The sequence below is a fragment of the Ictidomys tridecemlineatus genome, chromosome 6, assembly GCF_052094955.1.
Source record: "Ictidomys tridecemlineatus isolate mIctTri1 chromosome 6, mIctTri1.hap1, whole genome shotgun sequence".
Taxonomy (NCBI): Eukaryota; Metazoa; Chordata; class Mammalia; order Rodentia; family Sciuridae; genus Ictidomys; species Ictidomys tridecemlineatus.
Window position 1 is genome coordinate 197,532,303 of NC_135482.1, and position 22,967 is coordinate 197,555,269.

At 50.6% G+C, this 22,967-nt stretch overlaps 1 protein-coding gene across 1 annotated transcript in view; it reads right to left on the minus strand.

Annotated features, from left to right (window-relative positions):
* Positions 1–22,967, minus strand: part of Col4a1 (collagen type IV alpha 1 chain) — a 127,574-nt gene that overhangs the window by 50,642 nt on the left and 53,965 nt on the right. The window contains exons 3-8 of the mRNA XM_078016335.1: positions 2,339–2,428; positions 2,204–2,248; positions 1,257–1,301; positions 1,102–1,164; positions 603–656; positions 439–465 (exon numbers count right to left, since the gene is read on the minus strand). Coding sequence (XP_077872461.1) covers positions 439–465; positions 603–656; positions 1,102–1,164; positions 1,257–1,301; positions 2,204–2,248; positions 2,339–2,428 — 324 coding nt within the window. The remainder of the gene's footprint in view (positions 1–438; positions 466–602; positions 657–1,101; positions 1,165–1,256; positions 1,302–2,203; positions 2,249–2,338; positions 2,429–22,967) is intronic.

A 22,967-nucleotide genomic window follows, 5' to 3' on the forward strand; every position in this document is an offset into this window, starting at 1 on the left:
GCTTCACCAGACAAGTGGCACCCTGTGTCCCTACGTTATGAGGGAAGGACCTCGAGGGGAGCTACTGGCAAGCTCTAAGCTTCTCCTTGCAAGCCCCGAGCCCGGAGCTGCACCCTGCCCTGACCTCCCTTTCCCGGGGCTGCTCCATAGCCAGGCCTCCTGAACGGCAAGAGCCTGGGGCTGAGCCAGCCGCACCGGGAAGACAGCTTCACAGGGCTTAGCTCCTGCTAAGCAACTGCACCCAGTGTCTAAACATCAGACAGAAATTTAAGTTTGTACATCTGCTCGTTGTGAATTCTTTCGGTGTAACAGAATTTAGGACAACATGCTAATCGGAAATTAATCAGCTCAAGTGATTTGGAGTCAATCTGTTTTTATGGCCTCTGTTTTCAACCGTTTTCTGTAACAAATACAGTGAAATAATAAGATAAGATGTACCTTCATTCCAGGTAACCCTGGTGGTCCCTGGAAAAGAAAGTTTGGATATTAGTTCTGTTTCTCAAAGTATCATTAGCATTAGGATATCAGCACCAAAAATAAAATGAAAACAGAGAGATTTTACCCAGAGCAAGACATTCTGTCTTGTGCCATCTGATACTCACAGGATTTCCAGAGAATCCAGGCAAACCAGGAGGCCCAAGTGGTCCTCTCTCTCCCTAGGGGAAGGCAGAGAATCAGTCATCCCTGCCTGCGACAGTTCTGAGCTCCCCGCAGACAAGCTCCGCTTGGTGGTTAATTTCCTACCAACAGCTTTCAAGCTCTATCACTGGTGCTACTTTTATGAAACAAAAAATTCACTTGGTAGCACAGCCGAGAGAGACAAAAGTTCAAACAGCATTCTCTTATTGGATTTTAGTGACTGATCATACATTTGGTGCTAAAAAGCCATCTTAGGATCAAAGTCTACAAAAAAGAAAGGCTCTATCTTTCCTGTCCATTAAATAAGGGGAAACTATATTTCCTTATTAAATGAAGAACTACCTTTAAGACAGGAACTTTCCAAATACAACAAGTCCTACAGAGCCACCTGCTCCAACTGTGACCACGTGAGAGACACCTGCATGTAATGGAGAAGGTCCTCATCCCAAGCAATAAACTTACTTTGGTACCGTTGCATCCTGGGATACCTGGGGGACCTGGGGGACCATCTTGGCCAGGAATACCCTGCAATGAGTGAGTGAAGACATTACCAAAACAGAAACTTACAGGTTGGAAAAGCAGTTCACACAAGAGCAGAGTCCATTTCCTATACCCACCGGAAGTCCTGGGTTTCCCGGGTAGCCAGCTGCTCCTGGGGGTCCCTGGAAAGACAAGTAGAAAGCTTACAGTTGAGATCTGAAATTCCTTTTCCTCCTTGCCCATCCTTCTGGCTAGAGGAGCCCACTCCAGTCTCTGGAGTTTAGAACGTGCACAGGAAGCAGACAGAAGAGCCTGCTGAGGGCGGACTGACCAGGTGGCAGTCACAGTTCTACCTTGAAAGCTGCCTGCCACTTCGAAGATCAAGCCTGCACATGCACAAACAACCCTCACTTCATGTTTTGTAACATCTAGGCTAAAAAATAACATGTAATTCTCATAAAATCACAAACACACAGGAAGAAGAGTTTACGGGGGGTGTCAGCACAGCGGGAAACACCCAGTCCTTTCTGGCTGCAAGCCACACCGCCCCCCTTCTGGATGCCACAGTGCTGCCCCTTGCTCTGCCCAAGAGTCCCAGGCAGTGTGACCCGTGCCCCTGCAGGCTGTGACCCACTCCCCTCTCAGCGGAACAACAGGAGGCTTCGCTGAGTCTTCCTGTCATCTCCTCTCAACATTGTCTTACAAAGATGGTCCTTTTTGCTTTCCAGGAATGGGAGTAGCAAGGAGAGCCAAGAAACTATGAGGGAGGAAGGGTCCCGGGTTCCTTCCCTAGTGGCTTAGGGACTATTGTTAGCTGCCCCGCCCGCCAGTGAAGCTTGTCAAGAGACCCTTGAAGAACAGATGAGAAAAGGCAAGTTTAAGACAAACCCAGGTGCCCTCGCGTGCAGCGGCAGACAAGGGCTGTGGCTCCCGACAGCCCGTCCACTGTGCGCTGACTGAGCCCTGGGGACAGGCTGGGGCGGCTGAGAGGAGAACGAGGTCAGCACCTTCTGACCCTGGGGCGAGCCCCACTCTGCAAGGTCTTGTCCCTCATGGGGCAGCAGCTTCAAGCCCGACTACTCACTCTTGTCCCTTTTGTGCCAGGAAGTCCAGGTTCTCCAGTATCACCCTGGAAAAGAACAGAGACGCCATGGTGACCACTCCTGGAAGAGCAGTGGTACCCCCACCCACCCCATCTCAGCCCCCACAGCAGGCTCACCTTCTGTCCCGGTGGTCCCTGCGGCCCCTCGGGTCCTTGCATTCCAGGAAACCCAATGACACCTTGTAGCCCTGGGAGACCTCGTTCCCCCTGCAGGAGAAGCAGAGGCATCAGAGGAGAGGCAGGGAAGGAAGGGAGGAAGGAACTGACCATCTCAGGCATGGACCTGACTGCCAAGGACACTGCACGGCTGGCAGGCCTATTCCCGGGCGTGTCTGAGAGGGTGTTTCTGGAAGAGACTGCACCCAACCTGTGGCCAAGTGAGGAAGATCTGCCCCAGTTGGCTCCATTCTATTACGTGAGGCCCAGACAGATCAAAAGGGTGTCTCTTGTCTCCTCTGGGCAGACGCCTGCCATCTCCTGCTGGATATCATGATTCCAGGTTCCCTGGCCACCGGACTCCAGGACTTGCACCAGCCCCGCCTCCCCTGTCCATGGGCCTTGCCCTGGGCTGAGCGACGTCAGCAGCTTGCCCAGGTCTCCAGCTGACAGGTGCACATGGTGGGACTCCTCAGCCTCCGTGGTCACAGTTCCCATGACAATTCCCCTCTCATCCACCCATCTGTCTGTCTGCCCATGCATCCTGTTGGCTGTTTCTCCAGGGACTCTGATGTAGGCACCAGCTCTTCTAAGTAGCATTCGGCATTACACAAGCTTCTGGGGACACCTGCTGATCTTAATTCAGATGCTTTGCCCTGCTTCATTAGTTCTTCAGAACAGGAAGCATTTATGTGCAATACCTGACCCGACACTGAACACAGACTAAATGCCAAACACTGTGTTAGGTAAATGAAATAATGAATAGTGGGGTTTTTGTTTGTCTGTTTGATGAACTGATCATATCCTTGCTCTATTAATGGGACTGCTGGTTGCACTGGGATTTCATGACCAGATCATCCCTCGTGCCTTTCTCTTTAGGTCCCTCCTGGACATGCTGATAGGCAGAGTCTCGGGTGGCTTATCGCACCAGACACTGAGGTTTCCCAGTCAATCTATAAGGCAACGCTGAGCTTTGATGATTCATGTTCTTCAAAAGCATATTTCGTAAAGGAAGGATCAACATTTACGTCTGGTCTCTGCCCCGTAAAAACAAGAAGCTTATTTTTAAGATAAGGAACATTATCCTGGATACAAACATGTGGCCAACATTACAGGGGCCGCAATACATCTAAAAAAAGACAAAGAATGGTGAGAAAAGGTTGGTGGGTTCTGAGCCTTAAGCTGACCGTCCAAGGAAGGAAGCAAGATGAACACAGTTAGAGAAGGGAGGCGGTGGAGGACAGCCGAGGGGCTGAGGCTGGACTTGTGAGCCTTGTGGCCACAAGCACCAGCAGGAGGAGACAACTGGGTGGAACATGGAGGGAGGGGGCACTGACGTCTAACCCTCAGAGTGTTATTTGTTCTGAAGCAGAGTGAGCCTGTGGCTAGGAAAGTGATGTTTTGGGAAGACTGCTACCTTTAGATTGCCCAAATGAAAACACTCCTAACCACGATAAGACAGCAAGGGAACTTGCTTATCTGCAGCACGTGGACCTGAGTGCACTCTTGCCGTACACTCTGGGTAGATTAAGTAACTATTATCAGTGATGTGAAAGCAGAAGGCCTATTGGAGACCACAGGCAGGATTAGTTAGCATTCAGTGCTTCTCCACATGACGTCAATTCAAGGTAAGAAGAAGCTGGAACATGTATACCACACAAATGTTCACCCCCTGGAGAGCACACCACTGGGGTTACTTAGAAGTTTTTCACCGTCACATCACTGAAATGAGACAAACAAGAGCTTTCGAAGTTATTGCCCAACACTCAGCCTATCCTGGTACCACGGCCCTTGGGAGCCACCTCTGGTCCTGCAAACTCACAATGCATTTTGAACTTGAGATGCCAGCCACCGGCTCCCCGGGATGTGCCTGGATTGCAGCCTAAGTCGGGGATCTAGAAACCCACCAATGTGAGTGAGCGTGGGGAGCCGTTTCGAACTTGGACGAATAGTAAGTGGGTAAGAAAAGTTAGCCCTTTGGGGGCAGCCCCCTTTGGGCCTCACAGGACTGGACACAGAAAGCTGACCCTCTCCCTGAGGACTGGAAAAACGTTCCCAGACCAAGGCTTGTGCAAACGAAGAGTGACTCAGATACACTCACCCTTGACCTGCAAAACTGGCAGCAAGCTACAAGCCCAGGAAACGCTGACAATGAAAAGTCAAGTCGAACACGGTCACCTCGTTTTCAGATGTAGGAAAATCCTACTCAAAATAGAAGAACTGAACAGCAAACCGCTGGCCAACAAAATAAAATAAATATTGAATCAGGTATCCCCAAATAACCCGGCGTGAGCTGAGCAGGAAGGGACACACACCAGGGCAGCAGCCCTGCAGCACACTGGGCGGAATATTCTCAGTGCCTGATTAATACGGCAGTAGCGCCAAAGGCCAGCAAAGATAAGATTTTATAATTCTCATTTTAATCGCGGAAGGCACAGGGGACCAGAGCCAGATTAACTGATTCCTACCAGTTTCTCACTGAGTCAGCACTGGAGCCAGAAATAGAAATGAGGTCAGCCCACGCCTGGGCCCCCGTTTTTCTAGGTCACTAGAGCAAGCTGGTTCCCAGCAGAATATTAAACAATTCCCCAATACGATGTCACCCTGAGGTACCGACCCTTTTATGTCTACTTCACAGATAGGGAAGTACTGTTCTGAGGCTGAAGTGACTGGTCACGTCACTGGTGACCTCTTGTGCTCCTGGGAACAGAAGGGAGGAATCTGAAATCCCAGAGCTGCTTTCACGCAAGAACACATTCTTTCCCAAAAGCCACTAGAGAGCTGAAGCATCCGCACACCCCAGGAGTTGTGAAATACAGCAGCTCAGAGGAAATGACTCCCCTCGGGCGTGGTTCTTGCATCCCCCCTTATTATTTTTTTAATTTCCCAGTCTTGATCCATGATACGTGAAGAGTCCAGTACCTGGTACCCATCCAAGGTCATATGGGAACTCGAGCAGAGCAAAGGCACAGGATGAGCCTGCCAGCCATGATACAATTAGTTGGCAGGTAAGACGTGGGGCCAGATATTTCCAGCCAGTTTCCAGCATGTTTCCCCCAGGGATCAAGGAAGAGCAAAGAGCTGGACACTCTGTGCAAAGGTCATCAGCGCCAGAAGTTTCCGAGCCAGACTGTGCAGCTGCAGCGGGCAGCACTCCAGCCTGCCCACCCACTGGAGCTCAAGGCCAAAGGCAGTCAGCAGGGAGGACCCTCAGGCGTCCCTTCCCACCAGGCGCCAAAGGCAAGGTCAAGACATGGCGGCCACTGCATTCACACCAGGCACACCAGACACCACCACCCCCGTCCATCCAGCCATGAGGGTCGAGACAAAGGGCAGCAGCCGGGTTGGCCCAGCAGCACAGCACTTGCCCAGCATGTGCCAGGCCCAGGGTATCATTCAGAGCCACACACACACACAAAGAGAAAAGAAAAGACAAAGTGTGACTGTCCCACGGGTCGTACTTCCTGGTCTGGTTCTTGAACATCTCAGCACTCATCAAGCGAGGGAAGTCAGATGCCCAGCAGCAACAGCAGGCAGTCGAGAGCCACTACCCTGACCTGGTCCTCACACACTGTATGCATGCAACAAGCCCCCATCAACGAAAAAAACACAACTCAAAACTCCAACCCCAAAGTCATTTTTACTACAGGTAAATTTTCAAAATTAAATTTTTTAATTTAAAACTTTAAAAAAAGTTGTGTGTGTGTGTGTGTGTGTGTGTGTGTGTGTAATTTATATAACAACAAAAGAAGTGGTGCTGATATATTATCAAATGATAAAATTCAGAATTTGGGAGGGAAGGACAGAATGCTCTTGTTTATCAAGACAAGACATGGCACAGGGATGATCTTGGGACTGAAACCATTCTAAATTAGGCATGAAATGGAATTTTATGCATGAAGCAACCTAACACATTTGCTTACCACATTATCTACAGCAAGCATATACTTTTAAAGAATCCAGAAAGTGTGGGAAGAATTATAATACCCAGTTCTGTCCTTTCCTCTGTGGCCTTTACAGAAACATGTTTATGGTTCAGGAAGTCAGATGCTAGAATATATCTCCCTTCATATCCAAATCAGAAATTCAAATACAAATAACACACCCAGGACAGCTGATGGTGAGATAATATGAAGTTTCTAAATCCAGAGAATAATGCAGTCACCTACAACAAAAACTGAAGTGGACATGTCCAGAATGAGCAGCCATCCAAACACTACTAGAAAGGCTACATTATGGTTGCTCTAATGACCGACACTGAATTCCTATGCCTATTTTAATCTCTCCCTCACACTGAAGGTGATATGATCGTGACTCTTCACAACACAGTCAGAGCCTGGGCTTCCTTTACACCTGGCTGACTGTCATGGCATGGTCTCTGTGAGCCTTCTATGAGCAAAGGCAGAGAGCCACGCGATCCACCCCCACCTCCACACTGCAAGGCCTTCGAAGGCAAGAATATGGTCTTATTCACACAGTGGGTGGCACAAATTCTAAACTAAGAACTGGTGGCCAGCAGCACAACGTGACACTGGCTGTGGACGCATCCACTCTAAGATCAGTAAAGTCCTGGGAGGATGGGGTCCCATGCCTCCACCCACACCTAGGCCTTTGGACACTATGACAGCCTGGCTGACCCCTGTGCCCAGGCTGAAGAAGCAACGGGGAAAGTTCTGTCCTGGACACAGCGGCCTCTGCTGTGTGCTTCTGTCTTCTGGGGTCTTGAGATTTTAGTTCCAAGCAAGGCTACAAGTAACTGACGGATGAAGCACTTGGCTTGGAGCTGAGGCTCACCAAGCATCCTGTGACAGGGAAACGATTGCGGATGATGGATCACAGTCAGTGGGGGACAGCAGCACTCAGCCAAAAACTCCACAAGTCCAATTCCTTGAGCCCAGCCACCATCACACATCGGCAGGACCATTTCCAGAATGCGATGCTGCTGGGAAAGTGGTGGGCAGGCTGTGATCCGTGTCACAGGGTCATGGAAAAACTCCGGACAGGCCCCGCTGGGAGCTGGGAGTGTCCATGGGGCCTGACGCTGTGCAGCGGTACTGCCCTGCTGCGGGGAGAGAGGGAGGACAGGCACAGCTGGAACCAGGAAGGGCTCCTTGTCCCCCCAGGAAGGCATGCAGGCCACCTGGCTTCCCTGGGACGAGGCAGATTCCTAAGGAATGTGCGTCTGTTAGCAGTGCCCTGCACTCCTTTCACCCACCAAACCTAGCGCACAGATCAGGGGGTCAGCGGCATCCTGCCTCATTGCTTGATGTCTTCATTCAAAGGTTCACCACGGAAGCAGGAAGGAGCAATCATCTGGTGTACAAAGACCACTGCTCTCGTGTCTCTGCCCACTCCATCTCCTCTTGTGCCAGAGAGTCACTATCAGGAATGTCTATGGAGGGCTCCCTATCAACTCTGTGGGCGTGTGCTGAGAGTTCACAGCTACATTTGGGGACTGGGAAGAATCTGAGAGGTTATTCCTGAAAATAAGGACTTCCCCATCTTTCCAAATCTAAAGGATGAGAAGAATGAAACAAAGGAAAGCTCTGTGATCCTATAAGATACGCTCTACTTGTGGGACTCTGGACTCACCTGAGCCATCAGGGTTAGAGCAAGCGGACCCTGCCCAGCCTCTGTGGATACGGGACTCCTCTCTCTGACCACCAGGGGGCTCCCAAGGCCACTGACTCCAGATGGCCTGGCTTGTTAGGAAGCACCAAAAACAGGGACCTGTTGGGGTCCCTGGCCAGAGAGCAGCTGGGCTGGAGAAGGGGAGATGGCCTGCACGTCCAGTAGGGGGGATGTCTTCTCCCAGGGCCCAACCTGGACTGCAACGTTTGTACAGGACTTTCAGCTCCAGGATTCCTGAGTGGAAGAGGTCCCTGTCTGGAACCACGCCCACCTAAGGCCAGCAGAGGCCACCAGCCTAAGACAGCCACGGACTCAGCACCTAGCACCACGCCGTATCGGCTCTGTTCAGGGCAGACTCCTGTGGGATGGCTCCTGGCATGGAGCGTCATGAGAGCCCATGATGGACTCTGGCAACTCGAGGCGCCCGTGTTCTCGGGTGGATTTCAGTGCTGCCAGAGGCTGGGGATACAGCCACAGTGTCCAGTCACACCCTGCCAAAGCTGGCGGGGGCGGGGGGTCCAGAAGAGAGCCACCGCAGATATTTCCAATGGACCAACTATTGCAAAGAAATAGAACTCTAGATAATTCTGGTCTAAAAACTCTATTCTGCACATCAGCTTGTGAGGGAAAAATCAGCTCACGTCCACGTTCCCATCAACCTCAAGCTCAAACAGGCTGTTCAGGAACATTTGCGCTCTCTCTGCCCCTGGCTCTACAGCCACACACTCCGTCCCCGAGTGGAAGTCCAGGCTGCTCAGAGTCCTCCAGTAGCCCCTCACCCCCCCCCCACACACACACACACTGTCATCTTGTTTCGGCTCCAACCTTTCTCCAGGCCACACAGCACCCACCGTCCAGGCAGCTCAGTCCCCTGCAGGCAGCAGCACCCAACAACCCAGAGAATCCCAGCTGAACACCCCCTCCTTGGAGAAGCTGCAGAGACTGTTCAGAAGGCAACCTGGTCCTGCTGTGTGAACAGGCAGGGGAATCCTGAGAATGGCCGGGCCACCAGAGGGAGCTCTGGGAATATGCACCGTTTTTCAGATTAAAACTCCTCAATGCACCCTAAACCAGGAAAGCTTTTTTGTCAAATATTCATTATATTAATATATTATGATTAATAAAACTAAATATTCAGGGCCATTGAACACATAAATGTGGGCACAATGGAGAGAAATCAGTTTGATAAGGCCCCAAGTAACTATAGGAAAGAATTTTCATTAGAATTCAAAATTAAAATTAAATGTAAAAGTAGTAACTTGAATTTGGAGGGTAGTGACAGAAACATTGTGAACTATAAATTTTTTTTTTCACTTTGTTTTTTAACATCCATTTAGTAAGCAGAAAAATCAGTTTTAAATTTAACAGACAAATGTGCTCACAGAGCGGTGTCTAAGAAACTACAACTAAGCACCCTGCACCGTAGAAAGTACTCCAGGGTTTTTCCTTCTACTTCTACAACAAGTTTTTAGAAAACATATAGCTTAATGTAATTCAAATGGTTCTCCTGGTTCTTGCCAATGTGAAGGGGAAAATCCTATCAATCACTCAATAGCTTCCAAAGAAGGTGATAACATAACTTCTCTTGCCAAAAGCTTGATTTATCAACATTGGCCCTCACAAAAATCAAGAGCACGAATGCTCCTGCCTCCGCCTATTACTTTACATCCCACTTTTCATCTCCAGATTTTACAGTTATCTTTAGAAGCAGAAAACAGGGCTGTGTGTGTAGCTCAGTGGCAAAGCCCTTGCCTAGTACACGTGAGACCCTTGGTTCGATTCCCAGCACTGAATTTTTTTTTTTTAAACAGTTCAGATGCAAAAGGTGCTGGACAGCAGTCCGGAAGGCTTTCCCAGCAGGACGGCTCTATCTAATGTGCCAGTGGTAGCAACCCCATCCTAAAATACACAGAGAACCGTTTCACTTGCTTCTCTTTGGCCCTCTTACCACACAGCTCCCTAGCAGGCCTTCCAGGGAGATAGAGACTAGCATCGGTGGTACACCAAGGCCACCCTAGGCAGGGGGTGCTGCAGCAGCCACACGCCAGGGAGGCAGCCTCCATGTAGATCCTAAATCCACACCTGGGAAATACTGGGATCAGGATCCTGGGGGACACTTAATTGACCAATCATGGTGGCTTAACACTTTGGCTTTTTCCATTTTTTCTTACACTGTTGAAACCTTTTTGAAGTGAAAAGTATTGTCAAAGAGCGTGCAGCTGGCTCCACAGGGGTGCCTGCTGCAGACCTGGGCCCACACAGAGCAAGAGCTGCCCAGAACTCGTGCATGAATCTGCTCTCTGCTCACCTGCCCAGCTGCCCAAGTGCCTTTCTTTTCTTTAAGTTCCATGAAATCTATCAAAGTGCCATGCCTTGACTTGAAGACTTGGGGGAAGGACAGCAATTTCAGGAACACAGATAACTGATGATGAGCTATTACTGAGTTTGAACAAAAACAAAACAAATCTTTGGCTCAAAAAGGAAGTTTGCTTTCTCTTCATCACCCCAAACCAACCATCTTGAGATCCAAAGAGATGCATTCTACACTATCCAAAAACCTGAAAAATATGCATCAGTGTATAAGTACCCAAGCAGCCTTTGGGCGGTTCTCATGCTCCATAGCTGAGGATGTTATTAACTTGAACTTGGAAATGAAGCGGAAGTGTCAGGGTCTTGGAACAAAAGGAGGACACATAAGAGTCAGGAAATGCCACAATCCAGCTCTTTTTTTTTTTTTTTTGGTCTATGATAACAGTAAACATGAAAAATGCAAAAGACACACCCTGATGATAATTATATTTAGTAATACAAAAGCATGCAAGTTATGCAAGACATTCTTCAGATTTAAACTTTAGAGAAATTGGAAATTAAGAAAATTTTTCTATTTTGCTTATTTTCCCTTAGAAAATGTGTTAAATTAAATGTAATTATCTATCAAAATGGGTTTTGCAATGCCCTGCGGGGACACCTGCTGGTCCCATTCTCTGTGCCCACAGGCTGCAGGTCATGTGGCACCGCAGCTGCAAGTGGGCTAGGGCAGGCCACGTCCCACCTTCTCCAGCACCCTCTCAGCACGGGCACACAGCCAGGGCAGCTGTGCACTGAAGGCTTTCATAAGTGAATCAGAAAACAAAATGTTCAAGATCCCAAGAAAATGATATGAAGTCACCAAGAAGGTGCAAAAGGCGTCTTCTTTACAACCTGAGTACAAAGGCAGGCATGTGCCCTCTGGGGAGGGATGGACCTCCAAGCTCTGGCCCTGTTAACTCTCCATGAGTAAAAACTTCACCCGGAGCTGGCAGATTCTGGAACTGACTGCAGTACCCATCCCTTGTGCTCTCTGAGAATCAGCTTGCCACCTGCAGAACAGAGACACCTATGCCTGCCTTGCTGAGCAGTCAGGGCTACTCCAAGGATCAAATGGGATCAAACATCCAGGTACTTCTTGCTGCATGAACATAAAGCAAATGATACAAGCTAAAATATTTTGGCTTCAGTATTAAACACATGTATCTTGTTATTATCATCATGACTCCTATGTCCACCAAACCTGCTCTTGCCCAGGAAGCCACAGAATGATTTAAAAGAGGGTGAAATGCAGCACCATCTTGTTCCCCTCCCACCACATGTGACCATGGTGCTTCTCATCTGTGTCTCTGTGGCTAAATTTGATACAGGAAAATAATTTCCTGGGTATTTAAAAAAATATGATAGCTTTAAGAAACCAAGCTGGGCACAGTGGCCGTAATCACACACCTGTAATCCCAGAGGCTCAGGAGGCTGAATCAGGAGGATCGCAAGTTCAAAGCCAGCCTCCTCAATTTAGCAAGGCCCTAAGCAACTTAGTGAGACCCTGTCTCAAAAATAAAAAATGTAAAGGGATGGGGATGTGGCCCAGTGGTTAAGTGCCTCTGGGTTCAATTCCCAGTTCCAAAAACAAAAAGAAATCCCCCCTTTATCTTACACATCTGTTTTGTGGATCCTTCCAGAAGGAACTCTTCTGAAATTAATTCTTTTCAAGCCTAGAACACCCATTCACTCTCCCAGGGTCTGTGTAAGCCCACACTATCTGCTTATCAGCTCCAAGCCTCCAGGACTCTGCTTGTGGGGGGCACAGTAGCTGATGGTACGCATATGTTCCAAATCCCCAAACGGCTTCCCTCCCTCCCGGGCAAGCTACTTGGAAACATCTTATCACTCATGACATTTCCTGGGATGTGGAAGGGATTTCAGGACTCCATTAATCACAGCCAGGACCTCAAACAGAAGAGAGACCTCAGGAAGGGTAGCACCGAGGAGACTGGCCACTGCCACAAGGGGACCAGGTGGACTGGAGCCTTCAGAGTGGGGTCTGTGACGCAGTGGCCTGGTGAATCTGATGCCTCAAACAAACCCTTCTAACCTAACTTCAGGGAACACCACTGACTCTCTCGGGGCACAAAGTCACTCAGGGAAAGCACCATGTTGAGATTCTGTTATGTTTTCTGGTTAATCTCTTGATTTTAAAGCTGAATATAGACAGGAAAGGAATACAGTAGCACAATCAATACAGCACAATGGTGCACACTTGGCACAATCAACAGCTACTCCAATATTTGAAAAAGGCATTCCCTCTGCGGTAAATGCACATCGCCACAGACTGTTCACAACCCTGCTTTCAAAAGATAATGTAGAGACGATGGGGGGCGGGCTGGGGTTGTGGCTCAGTGGTAGAGCGCTTGCCTTGCATACCTGAGGCACTGAGTTCAATCTTCAGCACCATATAAAAATAAATAAATAAAAATATTGTGTCCATCTACAACTAAAAAAAAATCTAAAAAAAAAAGATAATGTAGAGAGGAATTAAATCCAAAGTAAGTCCCAATTATTAAGAAATAGTTCAAATTTAAATTTAGACTCTCCCATAGTGTTGATTTTTCTATACCTATTTTGTATAGACTTCAAGGATTAAATTTATAGTAGGACTTACTGCTCTTTTTTTCTTAATTACTTGATGGCAATCAACTACAATATTAGGTCCTCTGGCTGGGAACTAAGACGCAGGAAAATGTATTATAGTTTCTAAGTTATGAGGTATCAACTTTCTCATTAAAATTAAGTTGCAGATACATAATATAGAGGACGTTTCCCCTTGATACTTGAATTTAGAATTAGAATCTGAATTTTAAAAGTGACTAAAAGGCGGATGGTGGAGTATAAATGCATCAGAACAGAGAAACAGAGAGAGCCTGGCTATACCTTTAGAGTCTCAGGCCACACCTGGCCAGTGTCCCCGGCCCCAAGATCTACAGCCTCAGACACAGTAGCTGAGCCAAGTTCTCTCTGGCTAGGGGACCCTCTGCATGGCCTTCTGCTCTCCCAGATGGAGGCTGGCGAGTTCAGTGGACATTCTTAAAGCCCACAGGAATTCCGAACTAGTGGAGCCCACCCCAGTTCCCCACAGGAGTCAAAGTCTTTTCTGAAGGAAGAGGAAAAACGGCCATCCAATGACTGCCTCAGAGTCCGCTCAGGCACTCGCTGTGTTAGGTCCAAAGTGTGTGGCCATAGCACGGAGATGGCCACCTCAGGGTCTGTGATGTCAGAGACCTGCTCTGCAGGTGACCAGCACCAGCGCCTCCCAGTGTCCTCAGTGTGCCCTCAAGGGCAGAGCCACACCCCCCAGGCTTGACTCCTCAGAGTCCAGCCCTGAAGACACCTGCGGAGCACCAGGCCCAGGTGACAGCACAGAAACACAGAGACACGTGTTCCTGGGCCAGAGGCACAGCGTCCACTGTCCAGAACGGTGCTGAAGCATGCAGTGGAGCAGGAGCCTCGGGGACTCTGCCCACGTCAGGAATGAAGCCACACAGGACGGGAAGTGCACCGCGGCAAAATCCTTCAACTCCATCTGAAGCCATGTCACCCAGCCCTCAGGAAGCCCGAGGCGCCACAGGATGCACAGAGGAGGTTCCACGGGGCTCCCTGCAGGAAGCTTTGACAAGACCTGGCCCCGAGAGTGTGCAAGAAAGGCCCTGGCTGGGGAGGAGGCAGGGAGGACAGGACGGCCACTTCCTACAGCAGGTGACCGGAAACCAGCAGGGCGGTGCCTTCCCGCTCCTAGACAACAGCCATGCCCCCTCCCCAGTTCCTGTCCTTACCTGAGAGCAAGATCAGAGCAATATCTGCCCAGCCACCTCCAGGCTAGGGACAGCCATCAGAAGCACGGTTTAAGGAAGTCAGATGGAATCCATATAGTTATTCTAATATCAGCATCCACCTCCTACTCCAGATAAAGTGGGCTTAGAACTAAAATGCGGAGAGTTGAGTGGATCAGCAGATGAAGAGAGTGAGGAAAACCCAATTCCCTGGCCTCACATGAGGTTTAAGACAGAGAGGAGGGAAACCAGATGGCTCCGGGGACTGAGAACCCTTCCTTTTCAACACTCAGCCTGGAAGAGAAGCCAGGCACGAAGCACAGAGGCTAAGTGCTCCGATCCCTGGTCCCAGTTTTGAGGTCACGTCACTGGGAAGGTACTTGACCCAGGGGAAATGTCCTGGGCCTGGCCCTCCGTCACCACGATGTCCGTGCACCAGAGTCCTGCTGTGGTCAGGGCTCTGCCCTAGAAAGGCTGGTTCTGGGCAAGCACTAAAGGAAAGAGCCCAAACCAGAGGGCAGCACTCCTTCCAACCCGGGGGGGGCGGGGGGGACCTTCAAGATGGGGACTTAGAACTCCATCAGAGGACCAGGCCATGCTCAGATGGAGAAGTTCCCAGCCAATCACAAACACACCAGATGCAGCCGCCACACGGCGTCATCATCACAGGTACGGGGTGGCTGTCCTCCAGCCGCGTGTGAAGCCGTGTGCTGCCTCTGAGTGTTAAACTCGCAGGCACAAGGGCACAGCATGAGAAAGTGGGGCCGTAAGAGTGACTTGGTGACGGGATCAGTGCCCTCGGAAAAGAGACCGCCAGGAGCTCCGGCCCCTTCCACAGCCCTGTTTGAGGCGGCAGGTCCTCGCCAGTTCCCAGCTTAGCTCTGGGTGTCCACAACTATGAGCAGCGAGCTCCTGTGGTCTCTAAAAGTCACCTGGCCTAAGGTGTGCTGCTACAGTAGCACCAGCAGGCAAGAGGAGAGGACTCCCCATCCTGTGTGAAGCCTCCACCCGGGGTCCCCTTTCTGATGTCCCCCAGCTCTGCAGGGCACACAGCCTGCAAGGCTGCTGCTGGGGCCTGTCTTCCAGCTGGCCGGCAGCTCTGCTTCACGGTCACCACCCAGTGTGGCCCTCCCACTCCTGCGCTCTCCCCACACGTCACAGCACCACAGGTTCCCAGGACGGCGGCCTGCAAGTCTGCTGTTCAGGAGAAGGGGAAGCCCAGCTGGAGGAGGTGGGCAGGAGAGCCCGGAGACCATGGGCAGGAGCGGGGGCTCCTGAAGACTGTCTGTGTGTGTGTGTGTGTGTGTGTGTGTGTGTGTGTGTGTGTGCGCGCGCGCTGACTGTGCCACCTGAGTGTGCTGGGGGTGGGGGATCCCTGCACACACCTGAGACAGAGAAGAAAGCAGGCAGGCAGGCAGTCCTGGGGATGGGGGTCCCGCGAGGTGCACCAAGAGGCACTGGAAAGGAAACAGGGTGCGTGTGCCCGAGCGCAGAGGGAGCAGGCAGGTGAGTCAGGGGAAGGATAGGAGCGCGTGGTGGGAGGAACAGAGAGCAGAACTATAACAAAGACAAGGCAGAGGAAACGGGTGGTGTGCGCCCCAAGGCGAAGCAAGCTGCCCCCTCACATCAACATCGCGGCACAGTGGCTTCAAATCTGGGCTCTCGGGCCTCAGTGGCTGACCTCGGGGGCTGCACGCAGTAGGGCCTAAAGGACGGGGTCCTCAAGCAGAGACAGGCGACCCCCCGAGGTCCATCCAGGAGAAGGCGCGGCTCCCCTCGTGCGAGCCGGACCAGAAGGCCATGGTCAGCCTGGGCTGGCTGCCCCCCGTGGCCCATTACTTCTGCCCTGGCAGGCAAGACACTTCAATTAGCCGTCGCGCCACTGTCTCTGAAGAACCAAGCGTCCCACATCAGGGAGGATGCTGACTGGGAGGAAGGACGCCCTCGGCCCCAGACCCAGGGGTCGCGCCTGTTCCCAGCTCTGTGTGTGGTCCAGGAACAGGGGCTGAGCTCCTCTCCACCAAGTCCTCTGCCTGGACTCAAAGCAAGACACCAAACCTCTGGGGGCTCCGCGTCCTTATCAGGAGCAGCAGAACCAAACACGCCACCCACACCAGCCCCGGGTGACTCATGACCACCAGCCAGCAGCAACAGTGCTGTGTCCAAAGGTCCCTGTGAAGAACCCCACCCGGCCCACTTGGACAGGACACCAGAGCCTGGGCTCAAGACTCATCCGGGTCCACTCACCTCATCCACTGGGAGAGGAGAGAGGTGACACAGGGTGACAGGATACCTCCACAAGCATGAAAACATGCCCCTTAGTGTTTGGGGTCTCCTAAGTGTGAGAAGAGGTGTGGGGCTGAGTGCTATGGATGAGTGCTGTGGCCGTTTCCCTACAAGTTCAAATCCCCTCCCTCAGGGCAAACCTGATGGAAAACAGGGAAACAAGTCTGGAGGCAGCTCCCATGCTGAGCCTGAGCTGCCTCTGCATCTCAGGAGCTGCTACTGAGCACCTGGGTCCTCCCCCGGCCTCCGCCCAGATCAGCCTCCTTCCCAGGGATCTCTCAGGGCCCTCCTCCTCCCTCCTCAGGCCTTAGCGGGGTGCTCCGCATGGGGTGTCCTGTACTGTCACTGGCTCAGTGTGTGAGGGACCCTTCCACCACAAAGTAAGGCGAGTGGCCCTGTCCCACTCACCACTGCCAAAGCCCCACAGCACCCAGAGGAGCTCACAACACCCACCCAGGAACTGAGGGGGCACAGGATTGCCGGGGTCCAGCATGTCCTTCCAGCTCCAATGGCTCACTGCAGTGGGCAGATCTAATTCCTTTGCAAAACGTGCAGGTGAAAACCTTTTTAAACTACAGGATTATCTGCCTGTAGCCAGAAAATCCAGACCTCAGAATTCACATTGCATGAGGGCGGTGGACCAACTGCTGGACCCAGCAGGCATCCATGGGACATGAGGTATGGGTAATAAGGTCCCATCTACCTTGTTTCCCAAGGCATTCTTCATCTAGTCACAGATGGATCTGCAAGCAGGAGGGTCAGCAGAATCCAAGAGTCTCAAGGGAAAAGCCTGAGGAGGGGCTTTGGACAGGAATCATTTCATTAAAGTTTTAGAAATCAGCCCAAAAATGTCTTTAGCCTCTCATCCTGACTCTCGTGTGAAGAAATCTAGAGTCGATGGCATCTGGGGCTGCGTCGGCCTCCCAGTGTCATAAAGCTGTGTGACTAACCAAGGAAGCAGGCTGAGCTGTGAGGGACGTGGGGATCGAGTCCACCTCTGACATCTTAATGGATTTGCCAAAGGGGAAAATACAACAAAGGGGCACCACTTCCCCTGCCATCTGGCTTGCTCATTAACTCTGACTAGTTCTTCCTTTGTTTAATTGCTCATTGTGCTCCGCTGCTTCACAAGGACCAGGGCTCTGCTCACATCATTTTTGAGGGTGCAGTTCTCATTATCTAGCGGCCTTACGTGCTGTCTAGAAACAGACTGGATGCTCGTGATCGCCAGCCCACAACCAGGAGGAAAATGCAGTGACACGGTTCTTGTTTGCCAGGGTCTGTTTGATGTCAAGTCTTTGATCTTGAATTAAAACACACTGTCTCGTTTTGTTTCTTTTAAAAGAAAGCCATCTTCCTGCCAGCCAATGTTTCGTCGGGATCATATTTACAAAAACTAATTTTTCCATAAGTAGCCAGGACGAGAACTGCCCGTGCCTGGCATCGCTGGCACACGGAGCGTCTGGGTTTTCCATCCCTGGACACCATACTCCATTCAGGGGACTGAGGTTCCCCCTGCTCCTGAACTCTGGGCAAAGTCAGCTCACCCCTTCTGACTGCCCACCTAAGGCGAGGGCCAAGCAGCTGCGAGTGGAGAGTCCTCACTGGTCTCGGAAGCACATGAGAAAGGGGGGACTGTACTCCCATGGAGAGAAAGGAGGAGGAGCTTCCAACAGGGTCCCCCAAGGGCCCGAGAGCACCTCAGGGATGACCGTCACCAGCAGGAGACAGGACAGACTCCGTGTGTGGACTGAGATACCCGCTTCCCATGGGTCCATCTGAGCAGCCTCCCTCTGATACACAACAGGTTACCTTCAGATTGAGACACATTTTTTAAAAGTCCTCATTTTCAAAGGACTACAAGACAAAAAGACCCAAGTGGGTGAATGTGGGAACCCACACTGATTCTCACGATTACTCTGCCAGAGGATGATTCATGTGCAATATGTGGAAATAGGAAATAGGGGACATCTGGAAAAAATCTTGGCATGACAAGACGCCCGACCGACAGACATGGAAAAGGAAGAGTGTGCATCCACCATTCAAGAGAGCCAAGCACGGGAGGGGCAGGGTGCTCCCCCAGCCCGCGGACAAACAGGCCTGGCCCCCAAGTGGAGTCAGAGGCTGGAGGCACGGATCCCAATACACACCGTGAACAGCCTGGCATTTCACACAGCGTGCCCCGTAACGTGACCTGGGCCAAGGAAAGCTGGCGGGGAGAGGAGTGCGGAAAACATGTGTAAATATGTGCATGTTGCGGTTTAGATCTGGAAAGTCTCCCGAAGGCTCCCGTGTTAAAGACTCAGTCCCTGGTGCCGCAGTGTGCAGAGGTGAGGACTGGGGGAGTGATCGGACACTGAGGCCTCTGGCCTCATCAGTGGGTTAATCAATCCACTAAGGGATTCAGAATCTGAATGAACTATTGGGGGGTGTTAGAAACTGTAAGAGTGGCATCCAGCTGAAGGAGTGGGTCCTTGGGAGTGTGCCTTGGAGACTGGTCTTGTCCCTGGCCCTTCCTCTCTCTTCTCTGTATGGCTGCCATGGGCTGAGCGGCCTTCCTCCTCCGTGCCATTCCGCCATGATCTTTCTGCTTTGGAGCCAGCCAAAATAGATCTTTTCCAAGCTGTTTTTCTCAGGTATCGTGACCAACACATCAGGAAAAGCAGTTAGCCACAGAAACAGGCAGAGGTGTTGGAGAAGTCAGGACACTACCACAAGGAGAGCTGGTCTCCCTCAGGTTTTACGGGATAATGATTCTGGGAGTGAGGATAAAATCACAGTGTTGGCGAGAACGGACCGAGATTCCAGACAGACCTCCCAAGCGAGCCCAGCTCGTGTTTCCTCCACCAAAAGCATCCAAAAGCTACAAACCCTACCTCCCAAGGCTGTCGAGACTCGAGTCCTCCACCCGTCCCAGCCCAGGACCTGGGGGTGTCTGTCACACTGGAGCAGGTTCTGGAGGTCCTCCGTCTCAGCTGGGGTCAGCGGCTGGGTCTTGGTGACCACAGCTGGACAGCAAGTGCACTTCACACCCATGATGCTCACAGCTCTAGAAGTGCCACTAGTGCTCAAGTGTGGGTACATGTGCCTGTCTGGGACGCGTCGATTTTCTAGGGTCAGGGCAGCTCAGTGGGAGCAACTGATGCAGTGCGGTCCCCGGCTGGCCGGGAGCCCACGCCATGGTTGAGGCTGCTGTCCAGCAACCCTTCTTTCCTAACAGCTGCTCCTGGCTTGGAGACAGAAGGGGCCTGTTGTCCACCGAGTATGGGGAGTGCCAGCACTAATGAAAGGTATGTGACATCCTAGAGCGAAGGACAAGTGCCCGTTTAATGGTAACTTGCCTTCCCAAACTCCCGTCCTGGGAACCCTCTTCCATTTCCATCCCAAAGGACAGCTGTGGACATCCCAAAGATGGCCTGAGGACCACATCTGGGCAAAGGCTGAACTGCACACTGTTGCCTCTCAGGAATATTCAGATCCTTAGGAACATGAAAACCCTCCACTGGCCTCAGAACACCAGGGGCGATTCCAGACATGCTGAGGCACTGACTCTGCAAATCCTGGGCTTGAAGATGCCTCTGGATATTTACACGGTTGTACTTTTAGTGTACTTTGATTTTATATATTTTACACCATGAAAGTGAGAAGATAGAATTTCTTTTGAAATACACTAGAATTTGAAACTGTGGATTCGATTCAGATGCAGGGCCTCTCACACAGTAAGAGTTTATTAAATAAATCTTTGTAATAACTATTTTTATTGTTACTCGTCCAAATCAGTCAACTTACCTAAAGTTTCTAAGAGTCTACACAGGTATACTCTCATTTTCTAGTGAAAAGAATTTAATATCTAGGAAAAAACAGGATACCTTCAGCATTTAAAACCACATGCTTAATACAGTTAACTTATGAGAAAAAAATTATAATATTCTACTGAAAAACAGAAAGATAATCTTCTTTACTGATCTTTCATGATCCAAATCTATTCTACACAGAAAAAAAATAATAATAAAGAGAATCACCTGTCTATAAAGTATACCTACAAAGCACCGTATTTTTATTTCATAGTGAAATCATAGCTAAAATTATACCTACTATTAACCATGTATAAATTAAAAGAAATATTGATAAAAAATATTTATAAATTGAAAACTACTGAATTTTTTCTAAAAATACTGATACACTCATCCCTGCCTCAAAAAGGAAGAGTTAATGTTAACTAAGGAAGCACCCTGTGTCTGTGATCTCATCTCAGGAGAAGCAAGATCCTTTACCTTCAAAGCCCTGTTGGACTTGGAGGTGTTGTGCAGTCACTTCACTACAGCATAGAAATGACCAGGACAGCAAGGAACGTCTCCCATCCCCGGGGCACTGCGCACCTCTGGAGCCGCACACAGAATCCCAGAGAGGGGAAACCCTGCCCCTTGTACCTGGACGAGGTGAGAGCCACAGCTTCCCCTTCTAGGTGTTTTCTCCTATTTTGGCATGTCCCTAGCAGCAAGGCCCAGAAATGCTTGCTTTGTGCCTCTAAAACTGCCTAAAGGAACCACGGAGAAACACATGTGGATGAATGAATCTATTTGCAAAGACGGACAGGGCAAACCCACCATAGACCCATGATCTGAGAAGAGCAAGAGGACCATGACCTTCCTGGATGTGGGAGGGGCTGAGGAGCAACTGACGGCAGTGACCTTGGACTTGTGTCCAGAACACATAAGCAATGCTGCCATCCTTGCTGCTTGCTGGGTAGGTCAAGGAGACATGCCCAGTAAGTACTGAGGTCACCAACTTTAACCTAGAGCCTCAAATTTCCTACAGGACAGAGTACATGCCAGAGGTTCCCATGGGCAGAAGGAATGAGGACACCAATCCTCACTGCAGGGGTATCTCTGCATGTCTTGACACAAGTCAAAATGCCCTCCCCTTAAAGATTTAGGTATTTGTTTGGCTTTTGCAGAGCTGGAGATCAAACCCAGGTCTTATGCATGCTAGGCAAATGTTTTCTACCACTGAGCCTCATCTGTATCCCATGGCCTGGTTTCTGCTGCTGTCCCTCTGAGTTCTGATTCCAGCTGTCCCTTTCTTCGATGGAACCACTCCTTCCTCAGAACAAGCAGAGCATTTTTTTCTCAATTGCTTCTCCTGGAATTTGATACTTCCTCTCAGCTTGTGGTTCATTTCATGAGCATGTTTAAGTCCCCTTATTGAGCCCTCCAGGGTTGTGGAAGATAGTGGTGGTCTTAGACAGACATGGGTACACAAGACTTCTTGCACAAACTCTACTCCAGCAACATACTCATGTTTAACTTCCAAGCACACGGCGTAACTCCTGCGAGGGGGCTGCCTTCCCTACCATCGTAAATAGCTGAGAAAATCAGGTTAGCAGCAAAAGAAGAGCTTAACATGGCCATTTCTGAGCAGGCAAGCATCCAGAGCCCTCATCAGTTTAGGTAGATAGTGTTCCCACTGGGGGCACAGCTGCAGCCTCTGGGGACACAAGGCCATTGTGTGCAAGGCCACACTAATTACCTAACAGAAAACATCTGAAAGCCTGAGGGGCCTTGCAGGCAAGTGGGAAGAGACAGTTGAGCCTCTGAAGTCAGGAGAAGCCTGATGAGTTGGACTGCTGCACTCAGGACAGCCGCCTCACATGGGATTGATGACTTGATAACAAGCAGATCACAGTCAGCCCTGATGCCACATCAAGTCTGTTCACAGCCCCTCAAGAGCCTGAGGCTTCTGTCCATCAACGCCATCTCCATGGAGAGCAGAAATTAACCCCAAAAGAGGTGGCAATTCGTAGTGCAGATATTCCAGTTCCCGGGCAGGGTCTGCCGGGTTGTCAGTAACACTGTTAAGATGTTCCTCAGAGGGGTACGAGAAAGCAGCCTCAGAAACCATGATTTCCGCATTTCCCAGGCTGCAACACTGTCCCGATAGGTGACTCCAACTCTGCCTCAGCTACCTATCTCCCCGATCCTATTTTTTAAAACAAATCAAAATGAGTTGAATCTGCAGACTCTGGAGAATATCAGCAGACCCCTGGGGACCCAACCAAGCACCGGTTCGCAGGCCTCCTGCTACACCCCATCACGGGACCAGAGCGCAGGACTCCAACGCTCTGAGGATGGCGGGAAGGCCACGAGCTGAGGGGACCAGCTGCTCATGCTGCCCACTGGGGCAGGTGCCTTTGGCAGTGACGTCAGGATGACAGAAATGGAACCCCGTCTGTAACTGAAGCTCAAGAGAACCAGGCGCCTCGCGTCTCCACAGCAATGGTTCGACCAGGCCATGGAGACAGTAAGTGGAAGTTTAAAATTCCCTCGGTCAGCGGGAGGAAGGCCTCTGTGCGCTCTCGGTGCTGGTGAAGCACAGGACTGGACTGTCTACACTCGAGACGAGAAGAGAACGCGCCATGGCTTTGTTGAGATCGTGTAACAGAGTCACCTGGCGACTGCAGGTGCTTCCAGGAGGCTTCAGGGTCCACTGGTAATTCCAGTCTCCAACACGCAAATTCCAGACGGCTGAACCTGTGGGTC